Source organism: Pelmatolapia mariae, linkage group LG7 (genome assembly GCF_036321145.2).
Source record: "Pelmatolapia mariae isolate MD_Pm_ZW linkage group LG7, Pm_UMD_F_2, whole genome shotgun sequence".
NCBI classification, from domain to species: domain Eukaryota; kingdom Metazoa; phylum Chordata; class Actinopteri; order Cichliformes; family Cichlidae; genus Pelmatolapia; species Pelmatolapia mariae.
In genome coordinates this window covers 61,409,485-61,423,955 of record NC_086233.1, presented here as the reverse complement: position 1 = coordinate 61,423,955, position 14,471 = coordinate 61,409,485, and the positions used below count along the sequence as shown (strand labels likewise).

The window sequence follows — 14,471 nt, the reverse complement described above, 5'->3', positions numbered from 1 at the left end:
CTGGTGGATATGTTTGGACATTGCAGTTTATTGAGTTTTCAAACTTACAGTACATGACAATATGTGAAACAATATATTCAACAATAAAAAAAAGTAGTACATGTGCAATCAGCATGCTGATTTAATAGAATTTTTATAACTTATTCCGTCGCCATGTTTGTGTTTAATAAGTCGGATTTTTGTCCGAATATGTTTTCTTTCTGAATCTAAAGGTGCTCTTTCGATGCAGGTATTATTATAGATAAATAAGATAACCTTTGATTTGAATTAACTGTAAGCATAAATGACTCGTGATATTGCTTATTTGTGCCAATAGCTTTGATCCTGTACACAAGATGATCCTGTATAAAATGCACACGACCAAAGCAATTACCAAACTGTGTGCTCTCAGAGGGCAACGCTGCAGCTTGATGCTGTGCTTTCTTTTAGTTGGTAATTACATGAGTTTATTATGATGATCTTCATTCACTACCAACATATGCACACATTGTACATTTTGCTTAGAATTCGGTAGTAAGGGCATCTGAGTGTTTTAAGAATGGAGGCTGGATTTGGCAATGTCAAGATCTGTGACGTGTGAGGTGATCTGGAGCACTAATGCGAGGTTTCAGATATGTAAAATATCTGCAGATCTTTACTGAATAAATTCTTCACTGGGTACCTTGGCAATGACTGTAGTAAGAGTACGGGGAAATGAAAAGATCCCCATCAATACACTGAATCCACTGTGAATCAAAAGTATGCAATGCAGGGGGAGCCTGAGATAAAAACCAAAGAACCATATCTTGTGGTCCGTACGTTTGCTAGAAGAAACCTCATTTTCAGTATCCGTGAGTTTGGTTGAAGCCAAGATATTGGGATATAACTAAAGCAGGTCATCAATATTTTATTGACTCCCTTTGTAATAATTCTTTGTTGTCTGTCTAGGATCCAGCTGCATTATTAACACTGAGTTACGCAGGCTTTCCTTTGATTCCTTGACATGAATTATGCTCAGGCATAGACTAAATGGCTTGAGGCTAGATTTGAAGAACTGCTTAATCTTAAATCAATAGAATAAGAGTGGCTTGTGTCTACATATGAAACCACTGTAAGAAGCTAAACGCAGCAGTGTGGAACAAAACTAGGTACACTTCGGCACTTGGTCAAGGCATTTAGGATGGGAAAAGTATGTTATTGGCAGGTCAACATCACAGCTCGAACTGACAACACAAAGCACACCGGATGTCCAAACAGTGTAACAGTGTGAACTTTGACACCTTCTATTTTACACGCACTGTAAACCACTACTACACTGACTATGCAAACACATTACCTTTCACATTACACGTTTCTTTGTCCTGGCTGTGGTGTTCAGTCGCTTCTAGTTTTTCTTGCATTGCTAAACTGATACAACAATAAATAAATCATTTTACTGGTAATCATTTGCTACAGTACATGACATTTAAAAAATTAAATTAAGTGTATTCTCTACTGTAACAGAATGTGGACATTAGAGTAACTCATTACTGTATTTTAAAAATGCCAAATATCGCTCCATAAGGTCCGGGTTAGTGTGGAAAAACAAATACTGAAGAAAACACACAAGTACATCACTCCATCTCACATATACTTACGTCAGTAATTAACATTCATCAAGACTAGAACAGTTTCTTGACACATTTTGTCAGAGTTACATTCAGAATTGCTTAACAGTCAACCTCCTGCCTTCATCATACAAGTAGCAACAATATTGATATTGTCAGTGGTGCCAGCTAAACCGGGTCTTTAGCCCGGTCTAATTTCTTCCTCTGTGAGTCTCGGGTCCGCTGTGCATCTGTCTGTGGTCATGAGAGCGTCTTTGTCTCCCTCTGGTGCTCAGGAGTTGCACTCAGCGGGGCACCAATGTCCCCACAGTGAAACTTAACGCATCTTGTAGTCATGGGATATGGCTGCTTCACACAGCTGCCCTTTGAAATCCAGCTCAAAGGTGAAGTCTAAGTCACGCTGCAAGTGAGCAGAGAGACAGAAATAAAAAAGATGGTGTTCAGCGATACTTCAGACAACAACTGATCAAATACACAGCAGAAAGAAAGAAAAAAACAAGTAAGACAAGAGATGAGATCTCCTTTTTGACCAGAGAGCAGAACATGGTATTACATAAGCAGAGTGTTTGTGAAGAGAAAGCAGGCGCCGCTTCTCCATCCCGTAGGGGAGGAGAGGACACTGACAAGGTCAACAATAGAATCTGTTGTTGTTTGTTGAAGTCACTGCAGGGCTGCTGCCTGCATGACAGGCAGACAAAACTGAAGAGAAAACAGCCTGCTGTGGGCAGGGGATGACTCATTTACACATCTATCTATCCATCCATCCATCCATCCATCCTAATTTCAAAATATATCCATACCAGTACTTACAACATTTTTCTCATTGGGCTTCATAGCAATTGAGCCAACGATCTCTTCTCCTCTTCGGACTGTTAAATAGTCCTCCAGGTAAAATACTGTCTGCTTCCAGTGGGTGTATGGAGCATCTGGAGCTGCAATACACAGAGAAACACTTTCACAATACTTATGAAAGTGACTTATGTCACTAATGACTTTCGTAATGATAAACAAATCATTGATCACTTATAGGAACTGTTGACTAGTTGGCAGTTTGTGAAAAGACCTTTTAGTTGGTGTTTATTGCCACACATCTGGATTAAAGTCTTGTTACTATTTACTGACGTTGTAGCCACAGCCAGGGTGGCTGTGGCTACAACGTAGCTTGCCATCACCAGTGTGTGAATGTGTGTGTGAATGGGTGAATGACTGGATATGTAAGGCGCTTTGGGGTCCTTAGGGACTAGTAAAGCGCTATATAAAATACAGGCCATTTACCATTTTTACCATTTTACTGACTTTAATGAACAGCTGCAGATATCTCAGGTGTTTAATTTGTGCAATACACCAACTAAATAACCCAGACTGAAGACAACAATAAGTCATCCCCTGTCAATAATGCAGCTGTGCATTTCTCCACATAGTTATCCCTTTTACAATGTTTCCAAAGATCTGAATACTATTTAAGCATACAAGAAATTAATCATGAGACTTTTTACCGATACACAGCTGCCTAACTACCTGATGTGAATTTAACTAAGTGCAAAAAAAGCATGTGTCTTCACCTGAGATCCAGAATACAGCTCTGAAGTAAAATGCAGATAACGAATTCCTTGCCTCTCAACTAAAACGTTTGTCAGACTTCTTCCATTACCATTTCACTTTGTGTCTTTGTAGTCTTTTATCTGCATTCATATAGTTTGCATGAATGTAAAACCTGAAATCCCAGTCCCAAAACAAATGTGAGCATTGGCCAGGATTCTGACCATCGCTGTCAATACCACTTAAAATAAATTAGAATTTTTGTTAGCTTTTGTGTGGCAGCTTGGTGGATCTGTGCTTTGTGAGTCCATAGATAAAAGGGCCTGCCAATCAGCATACTGCTACACAGGCCAGGGTCTTTTTTAGGGCATAGTTCAATAAAGGCACTGAGAAACTAATTCTGTTTCATCTAATTCTGCAACTGCAGTAGATGAAATGGTATTTTTGTACTGACCTGACCATTTTCTCCTCACCTGACAGTCTGTGTGTGTGTCTGATACACTGTCCTTCACGACCGCGTGAAAGACTGATGGCCCATTTTAGCCTTTTGTGTGTAATTTTTAATCTGTCTAACCTTTTCAGGAGGAAAGGCCCAAGTTTTGACACTGGAAACTTTGCTTGGCAGACACACTTACAGAAAATCAATAGACGGGACTGTGCTTTGGCAGAAAAAGCCAATGTTAGGAAACAATACATCTCTTTGAGTAAAAGTTACAAGGTCTTGATGATGGTGTACTTGACAAATTAAAGGTGACCTGTGCTTACACACATTTTTTTTTAACCAAAAGAGCCAAAAGATATATTTGTTAATCCAACAGTTAAGACAGTTTATTCCTCTTTACATTTCAGTTTAATGTACTCCTTCACCAACAGAGGTCAGTCACACACAGGTTTTAAAACTGCAGTCATTCTCTTAGAACGCCACAATCTCAAATGTTTGGACTGGCCTAATTTCACACAAATTGTGTGCCATTGGGGCCTCCATACATGCAATGTGAGAAAGCACTGGTCTGCCATCTATGAAAAGAAGTGAGCACAATGAGGAACACAAAACCTGACAGGAAGTGTGGTTTTTGCCTTTCCCACTGGGCAAAGTATACAGCTCTGATTCTCATTGGACTGTGATGAAACACAGGGCTTCAGAAACAGGACACTCTTTAACCTGGGGTCTTCTGAATCTATCACTCCTAATTTAGACTGCAGAAAGTGACTTGTGTTATTTGTATGTCCTACTATGAAAAGGATTGGGTTTTTTAAACATAAAGGCAGGTTTTCCCTGATGTGATTCCATTCTTCTTGCAACTGTAGCCACATAATACCAGTAGGAATCCATGTTCTTATCAGGGTTTATTGTTAGTTTCCACACTCAAGACAAAAGGAGACCGGCCTTTAGAGGTTGTTGCTCCAAAGAAAGTTCAGAATTCTCTCAATGGAATAAAAGAGACTAGTTTTAGAAAATAGTTTTAGATCTGTTTATGTAGATTTGTCTTTATTTAATTTGTTTTTTTTTCTTTTTCTTTTTTAAGAAAAACCGGTGCAGATAACTGGATGGTTTCATCTGGTTATCTCCATATAATGTCTGTGCTCTATTATTTGCTGATTAGTCTCTAATTATGTGTCATGTCTATCAAAAGTGCAACACGTTTTCACAGGACTCTATGCAGTCTGTTTCCACACTAACTAAGAAGGTAAAGTAGCAACCAGGTGCTGATAATCACTTTTAGATGATCAGAAGTTTCTGATATGTAATAATTATGTGTGTGTGTTTTATCACAGTGCCCAGGAGGAAAGACAAAAGCAATGAATCCTGGTAGAGTTATAAGGCCCTTTCAATAAAAAAAGCAGATAAATAAATAAAATAAAGACATCTTTCATTCTACAGTGAGGAAGATTATTCACAAGTGGAAAACATTCAAGACAGCTGCAAATCTTCCCAGGAGTGGACACCAAGGCAAACTCACCTCGAGGTCAGACTGTGCAATGCTCAGAGAAATTGCAAAGAAAAAAAAACACTACATCTCTCGATCTACAGACCTCAGATTCAGAGGGCCAGGAGTCAGATTGCTAGTGGCTGTAAGGCTATTTTTCCTCCAATTTTTATGTCTTGATGATGACCAGAAAGTTTAATTGTCACATTAATAGATATAATGCAGCTCGACTACTGAAGCTGTACATAAACTGGCAAACAAACAGATAGATGAAGACGCCTTGTACAGAATATGAAGTAAGCAGAAGTGCTGGGTATCTTACCTGTGGAAAAACCTGTCTTCTTGTGACACTTAGTAAATTCAATGTTAAAGTAAGTGACCAGTGCGTGGATGTAGTCATTCCTCTGGATCTGCAGGCAAAAAGATGATGTGAAGGACAGGTCCTCAGGTTTTACGGTGTAGATGTCCACTTCCTGTAAAAGTAAAAAATATTTTTTTTACATAAACAAATGACAAGTTTCTTATGTGAGTCATTACATTAAGTTCTCCCTTTCACTGTGAGTCAAAGAAAAGTCTCAGAAATGTGCTTTTAGAAATGTATATGAAGTCTTTAATAGAGCGCTTTGATCTTACCTTCACCGGACCTTTTATTTATTCACACAACAAGAAATTAAACCTACCAGTTTTAAAAGGCTGTAAAAAAATAAATCTGCAATACATCGAGGACAAAAGACCAACATTAAGAGGGAGCCTACAGCAAAGCTTCCACCTCCACAAGTAGAAGCCAATAACCGCTGTGTAGGATAGACAAGAAGAAGGAGCTGTGCCCATACTTGTCATGATCCAAGTGTTGGGGATCATGTCACGCAAGGCTCTACAACTCAAGTCTATAAATGTCCCCTGATTCCAATCAATTTTACAAGGTCTCCCATATCATCCCAGTGAGTCAGGCTAAGTGTGGAGCATGTTCCTCCTTATTCTGGTTTACTGTCAACATAAAGAATTATCTATGATTACTGCATAACAGAGGAACGCTTACCTGAAACCTGCTACCACAGCATAAACATGAAGGCATTTCACGTGGCATCAGTGCTAATAGATATTCACTGATGACTTGATGGCTTTGGTGCCAGATGCCACATTTGCTGCAGAGGAATGAGCCTTATGTTTGGTGACAATAAAACACTGCAACAATAATATCAGATTTCCCCTGCTGTCTTTAAAAAATAATTAATCCCATAAATACATTTACGAGATGTTTACTCTGGTCATGTAGTATAAACTTCTCAAAGTCACATTTCAAAGTTTAAGACAGCAATATACTGCAGTGCAATGTTTATCCTCTAGCAATTACTCCTAAGGCAAAATAAAAATTTAAAGAGCACCATCATACAGGTTGTTTTCTTCAAGATCATACTTGCTAATGATGCTCCCCGAGTATCGTTACAGTAGTTTTCAGTCGTGGTTTAATAACACGGGGTCCTGCACGTGCTACTCCTCGGTTATACAACTTTAATGAGGTCATTCAGTAATTCATTTAAAGTCAACACAGTGACTTTGAATGGATTTGCATGTCTTTAAAAGGCCTTACACCATTGATACTTTTCAGTCTGGTATCAATGGTGTAAGGCCTTGATATAAGAAAATCCCAGAGGCAAAAAACCCTATTCCCATCAGCCTCACACACTTTTTATCTCAAGGGCTGTCTGCCTAAGTCAGTTTATACAGAGGGGGAAAACTAAAACTAAAAAACTAAGCTGCAGTGATTTAAGTTACTGGAACTACTCATAAAAACAACTAGTTTGCACAAGAAATATTGAACAGACCTTTGCTTTGATTAAAAAGACTAACATACTTATAAACGCATGGCACAACATAGAAGAGCCACGTCAGCAGGACAAGACTCGGTTGTTCACCTGCATCTAAAGGACAAAGGTCACTCTTTCAAGGATGCCAATGTTCACATTTTGGACAGAGAGGACAGATCCATCCATTCAAGAAAGAGGAGTGAAAGAAGCCATCCATGTCCATCTTTGAACAGAGGCGGTGGCTTACGACACCAACTGTCTGCCATCTAGAATCCAGTTTTGAGATCCCTTCAGACACCGTAAGGCCCAATCACATCCAGGGCCATTTGACCTCAGGAAATCACATGATAGGGTGGCGCTAGGCTTCACCCAAAACCTTGGCTGATTGTGACCCACACCTGTTTTCATACCTTGGCTCGTGTGATTAGGTAGAAGATCATTAAGGGGTCCATGACTCTCTTGGGGGGACACTTCCATAGGGCTTAAATCTGGGACTCTACACCAATTGCTCTTAGAACTGAAGAAGCTTCTCGGATGAGAGTTGAAACGTCTTTAAGGAAACTTAAAGAAATCCAGATGCTTTTCTTTCTAAGCTATTTAGACTAGGATGAGCAGTCATCCACTGAGTCAAGTGAGTCACTCTTTTTGCTACTTGCAGTTGTCATCTTTCACTGCTCTCTGAGCTCAGCTTATTTTACCAATACTGGAGACTGCACTCTTGTAGTGGGTGCACTGCAATGCTCTATAATACATCGTCAGTTTAACTGGAAGCAGAAATTGTGCCGATAGTGATGAAAATCATAGCATTTAGATTTCAAAACACCGTGATACGTTATAATTCTGTGATACTCCCCATAGTCATATAGTTACTATGGGACCATAGCAGCTTTGACTCTAGAAAGTTCTCAGATCACAGTATATGCTATATGGGCAAAAGTACTGGCCTACCTACATGTTACATCTTGGCAATGCACAGTTTTTGTGCTGATGTTATGCCTGAGGAGGTCTATGGTTCTTTAGCTAATATGTGCCTCAGCGCTCATCGATCTCTGCAAATTTTCTTTGTGGCTGAGTTGCTGTGGTTCCTAAATGCTTCCTTTTGTCAATAATTTCACAAACTAAATTGTTGCAACAATTGCATCCTATTACAGTAACACATTCAAATTCACCGACCTCTTCAGAGCAATTATTTCTTTCACAAATGTCTGTAAGGGCAAATGGGATGCCTGCGTGGTAATAGGACTGAAAACAGCTGAACTCAAAGCGGTGTGGAAAGACTTGTAAGGTGACAAACGTATGAGCTAAAAGGAGAACATGAAAGAGGCAACACTGAAATTAAGGTATAACCGCACAACAATATTCCACCAGGACAAAGGTGAGACAGGGCAGAGCCATCTAATCAAGGCCAGCGATAAGAAGGTCACTATGACAAGGAGCACAATCAGGGAGACTAGACAGACTGCTATTGGCATGCATGGCACAGCAGTGCGATCAGTCAAATAAACACAGCGGGAGCCACAGACAGAACAACATCGAAGTGGCACTCATAACAGCCCCGGTATGTTAGACAATATGTTTGCCAGTCAAACAATGTCATTGGGTAGTTAATCAGTAGTTAACATGCAACCCTGGTGTGTTTTACCAGGTTAATTATGCCACAAACAAAACTGCTAAACTGTGTATTTCCAGAGCAAGAAATGAAATCTGAAGCTCAGAATTGGCATTCACCTTTTTATTGTTGCTTCAGTTAATAATCAGCAATGGCAGCGGTGCATATTGGCTGATCAGGCAGTAAACATTACCCATGTGCCAAAATATGATTCACAGTACTAACCTTGACCAGGCAGGAGTTGGTCACCACCTGTTTAGGGTCTACTACATCCACCAGTGGTTCCTTCATGGCCACATTACGGATACACGTCATGTCAAAGCCATACACGTTCTCCCACCCTGGTAAATATAGCGTCACAAAATGATTTTGTTATCACATTCTAAACATATTTAGAATTAATATTTTCTTCTGTTGTATTTGCTCCAAGTTTCTATTTGGTTTATAGAGCCGGCAAAAGCTACCGGATATGTAAACATTTGGGCTGAATATGAAAAAATAAATAAATAAAAATCTTTAGTTGGGGGCATTGCTCTTCCCAGAATAGTCTCGTCTAAGATCCTAGAGATATATATCCTGACATTTTGGAATGATTTTCATTTTGACAGATGAAAGTCACATTGTATATGGCGATGAATTGTCAACACGAGCCCCTTGAACACAGGCAGCATTCTTGCCCTGGATATCCTCGTTGCTCAAGTGAAATTGGTGCATAAATTATTCACAAAGCACCTTAAGAGAGTGTGTGAGCAAACATCTCTGTTGTGGCCCAAGAGGCAGGGAAGAACTACTTGAACGCGCTGAAATACTGGTGATAATGAACAGGTCACAAACCCCCGGGGGCTTTTGTAATGCTGTGTATTTGCATTTCCTGCTGCCCACTTAACTTACTCTGCAGCCCAGAGTAGCACTAATGACTGCAGGATGCTCTTAGAATGCTGGAGTGCTACAGAAAGGCATTTCCAACTGAGATTAAGGTCGTCTTTGGCTCCGTGCCATTGGAAAAATTTGCGGTCAATATGTACACTTGTCTCAGCGTGACTTTGTGCATAGAGCACTTCAGAGCCACAGCGAGCTTAACTGAACTAGCCAGACATAAGAAGAGGCCAATATGATATGATTGGCTAGATTTTATCTGGTGCACTGTGGTTGTATAATTTCCCAGATGTATGGAGGAGTGTGAGTAGGAGGCCTACTGGCAATTGTGTTGTCATTTTGGGTTGTGCGCAGACTTTATGCTGCTTTATGTCCAGCAGCAATAAATCGCCCACAGTGCTCCTTGCAGGGTTTATACAGGGGATCATACAGAGATGGAGAGGCTTGTTGACTTATAATATCAATTATCACGCCCAGTCTTGTACCTCAGGAATAGTTTAAAATTATTTGCAGAGCTGGAAAGGCTGTGTGTGTGTGCCCACAGTGGAGAGCAGAACGTGGGTGTGTTGATGGTGTTTTCTGCATCCATCCACCAAGTCCTATTTCTGGTTACAGCCACTGAAGACCCACGCTATGTACAGGACAAGTAAGTGGCGAAAACATGATTTTGGCAATAAACTGCACTTACAGTGTATTTTGAAGTCTTTGTACTGCCTGTCCTCTATGGCCACCACATACAGGGAGGCCCGGTCAGGAAACATTAATCCACCAGGTTTCTGTTTGATGAATAAAGACAGGAAAAAAACCCAGAGATGAATTAGGAATGCATCAAAACTGCAAAACTTTTGACCAAAATAAAATAAAATTAACTGAAAACAAACATGTAGATCTTTTTAAAAAACATTTTAGGCCTATAAAATTTGTCTTATTAAACTTTTGATATCAACTCGACAGGACTCCAACAAGGTTAACAGCGAGTGCAGACAGCTGTGAGTGTTATTAGATTCTAAGACAAACTCTAGAAATGTAATCCTAAATCTGTTCAATTGTCCTAACATTTGAGAATATTATAATTCCAGCTTTATACTTCTGTGTTTTATTACTTTAAACATTTTGTGTCGGTCGAGGTTGCTTGGTTTGGATTTCTTAGTTATTATATCTGAGTTTGAGGTTCTTCTGTTGTTCCTCTGTGTAAAGTTTAGAGTTTTGTGTTTATTGTATTTTTTTAGATTCGTGCTTTGACTTTCAAAGCTCTGATTACATTGGAGTCTCTTGCTGATTTACTTTACGGCTTCTAGTCGTGAGTTTTAGTTTTCTTATGCTTTGGCTTGCTTCTGTTTCTGTCACACCTCCCTCCGTCTCAGACTGTATTGATGCCTCGGTCCCTTTTGTTTCCTTGCCTCATACATCTTGTTTAGCGTTAGTATTCGTGTCTCCCTCAGTAATAAAACATTTTACTTTGAAGATTGTTTTCTTTTGTGTCTTATGTGAGCTTCCTGCCTGTCTTCCCCTGACTTCACGATTGTTTTCACCTGTGTCCCTAATCTTCTCCTTGCCAGATCATCTGTTAATACTCCCTGTTGTGCTGCTGATATTTTCTTCAATGATCAACAGCTCGTGTTTATTTAACTCCATCTGCCTACGTGTTCTTCATAAGCGTATCAGGCATCTTGGTGACGTGTTGTTGTAGGATACACAAACGCACACAATCCAGACGTCTTACCAGCCACTTGTCCCTGGCAAAGATGACAGTGTTGAGCATGGATTCATAGAAGAGGCAGTAGCCCATCCATTCAGATATGATGATGTCAACTTTTTCAACAGGAAGCTCCACTTCCTCAACCTTGCCTTTGAAAATGGTGATAACTGAAACACACAAAACATTTTAAAACCGTAATATAATAAAGTTTAAATGAATCTTTAAGTCTTTACAATAACATGTGGGAATTCTGGGGGCTAAAAAGTATAAGGTAAAGTATATTTTAGGGGACGTATGAAAAAGTTGTATTATTAGTTGTTTATTACTTTTATTATTATTAAAATTATTATTATTATTTTGCTGGGTGAAGGAATAGCTGCACCATCTGTTAAACCACTTCAAACAAAAAGGTAGTTTATTACTAGTAATTTTAGAAAAGAAACTGTGAGTGGTGACACACCTGTTCATGCTTTGTAGGCTAACACAGCAGCCATTGTGTTGTTATGAAAATGAAACCAGCTGGGGACTGCGGTGGAGGAGTCGATCTTCGCCCTGCCTGAGATTAGCTGACTTCAGCTTTGTTTGTTCTGCTTTGGAAAGAAGTGACTGAAGAGTTTCCCTGATTATACAAATGTCTTTTACAATGACACGTGAACCCTGTTACTCCAACTGCTGATTGCTTATTTGCTTTCCAGAACTCAGTAAACACACCGATAACTCTTTTCTTCGGTTACTTAAGCATACTTGTTATTCATAGGTTTAGAAATAGACGGGGCATTTGCTGACAGGGTGGTTTATAGCTCCATTATCTGGTAGGTGCAGAGTCAGGGGCTTGGCAGGAAATTTGACGCACAGCAGGTGCTCTGATCATAACATACACTTTGAAGTTACACAGGATGGAAGCATATTTCTGCAAATGAATACAAATGAGCCAGTGTAAAGAACAATGATGAAGGAATGTCCACTCAAAAATGTGCTGGGTCATAAACGCCCTTGGTCACGCATATGCTCATACTGTAGAATGTGCATGTGCTGTTGTTTTAAAGTATACCTTCAACATACTCATCGTTATTATTATTCATCATGCAATAACTAATCTAGCCTATTGATACATGCAGTGTAATTACACTCTTTTCACTCACCCATTCAAATCATTGAATTCAGGTGTTCCAGTCACTTCCATGGCCACAGGTGTATAAAATCAAGCACCCAGGCATGCAGACTTTTTCTGCAAATATTTGTGAAAGACTAAGTCACTCTCAGAAGCTCAGTGAACTGTATCATGGTACCGTGATAGGATGCCACCTGTGCAACAAGTATAGTTGTGAAATGTCCTTGTTACTAAATATTTCAGGGTTATGTGTTAGTGGTATTACAATGAAGTAGTCACATAGTAGTAGGCCACTTAAAATCACAGCAGGCGCCGAGGTGCATAGTCCACAGAGGTCGCTAGCTTTCTGCAGAGTCACTATAGACCTCCAAACTTACTGTGGAATATGGAGTGGATTGTGTTTTCACGGCCGAGCAAATACTTTTGGCAGTACAGTTTAATTTTTAATTGGACATTTTATTTTAGATCAAATGAAATGCAAGTCGCAGCACTTAGACAGAACCAGCAGTATATACAGTGTAACCTAGTCAATGAGCAGTGAGTTTGCAGTTAGCAGTTTTTTTTCATGTAAAAAGATTTGTAAGTTGATCATCTCTACATATTAACAGTCCTCCTGGACAGCTGATCACATCTCTTCTTGTTCTCTTCTGCCACTCCTCCCTCATTTATCTTCATTCACTATCATGACTTTAACCTACTTTACTGCTCTCTTCACTGACGATGGAGTGCGTGTGTCATCAGAATTGTGAGACGAGGAACAGCTGCAGCTCTTACCGCTGTCGAGGTGGTTGGACTTGATGATCCTCTCGGAGTACTCCGATATACTGGAACACTCAATCTGGCAGAAAAAAAGAAAAGCTATTTAAGTGAAGAATTTCACAGACACTTTGCCTGTACTCACAATAACATGATTTCACTTATAATGCAGGTGATTTTAAATATTACTGCCCTACTGATGTTGCCTGGGAAGCCCTGGATAAAAGCCAAACTACCGCATGTTACCGTATGCTACTATGTTACGTTGCTGGTGCACAAACTGGAACATGCATACTCCATGATAAATTACAAAAGCAGGTTGAAAATTTATAATAAACTTCTAACAAAAAATTTATGAAACTCTTGAATCCGTTTAGTCATGCAAATACAGATTCAATTCAATTCAATTCAATTCAATTTTATTTATATAGCGCCAAATCACAACAAAAGTCGCCTCAAGGCGCTTTATATTGTACAGTAGATAGCACAATAATAAATACAGAGAAAAACCCAACAATCATATCATATGACCCCCTATGAGCAAGCACTTTGGCGACAGTGGGAAGGAAAAACTCCCTTTTAACAGGAAGAAACCTCCGGCAGAACCAGGCTCAGGGAGGGGCGGCCATCTGCTGCGACCGGTTGGGGTGAAAGAAGGAAAACAGGATGAAAGACATGCTGTGGAAGAGAGACAGAGATTAATAACAGATATGATTCGATGCAGAGAGGTCTATTAACACATAGTGAGTGAGAAGGTGACTGGAAAGGAAAAACTCAATGCATCATGGGAATCCCCGGCAGCCTACGTCTATTGCAGCATAACTAAGGGAGGATTCAGGGTCACCTGGTCCAGCCCTAACTATATGCTTTAGCAAAAAGGAAAGTTTTAAGCCTAACCTTGAAAGTAGAGATAGTGTCTGTCTCCTGAATCCAAACTGGAAGCTGGTTCCACAGAAGAGGGGCCTGAAAACTGAAGGCTCTCCCTCCCATTCTACTTTTAAATACTCTAGGAACAACAAGTAAGCCTGCAGAGCGAGAGCGAAGTGCTCTAATAGGGTGATATGGTACTACAAGGTCATTAAGATAAGATGGGGCCTGATTATTTAAGACCTTGTATGTGAGGAGCAGGATTTTGAATTCAATTCTGGATTTAACAGGAAGCCAATGAAGGGAAGCCAAAACAGGAGAAATATGCTCTCTCTTTCTAGTCCCTGTCAGTACTCTTGCTGCAGCATTTTGGATTAACTGAAGACTTTTCAGGGAGTTTTTAGGACATCCTGATAATAATGAGTTACAGTAGTCCAGCCTGGAAGTAATGAAGGCATGAACTAGTTTTTCAGCATCACTCTGAGACAGGATATTTCTAATTTTAGAGATGTTGCGCAAATGGAAGAAAGCAGTCTTACATATTTGTTTAATATGTGCCTTGAAGGACATGTCCTGGTCAAAAATGACTCCAAGGTTCCTCACAGCATTACTGGAGGCCAAGGTAATGCCATCCAGAGTAAGGATCTGCTTAGATACCATATTTCTAAGATTTTCAGGGCCGAGTACAATAA

The 14,471-nt window shown here is 39.8% G+C and overlaps 1 protein-coding gene across 1 annotated transcript in view; it reads right to left on the bottom strand.

The window, feature by feature from the left end:
• Nucleotides 1-8: 8 nt before the first annotated feature.
• Nucleotides 9-14,471, bottom strand: part of LOC134631607 (protein arginine N-methyltransferase 8-B) — a 31,056-nt gene continuing 16,593 nt past the window's right edge. Inside the window, exons 4-10 of the mRNA XM_063480120.1 lie at nt 12,931-12,994; nt 11,070-11,212; nt 10,035-10,122; nt 8,696-8,811; nt 5,376-5,526; nt 2,397-2,518; nt 9-1,986 (exon numbers count right to left, since the gene is read on the bottom strand). Coding sequence (XP_063336190.1) covers nt 1,903-1,986; nt 2,397-2,518; nt 5,376-5,526; nt 8,696-8,811; nt 10,035-10,122; nt 11,070-11,212; nt 12,931-12,994 — 768 coding nt within the window. The 3' untranslated portion in view covers nt 9-1,902. The remainder of the gene's footprint in view (nt 1,987-2,396; nt 2,519-5,375; nt 5,527-8,695; nt 8,812-10,034; nt 10,123-11,069; nt 11,213-12,930; nt 12,995-14,471) is intronic.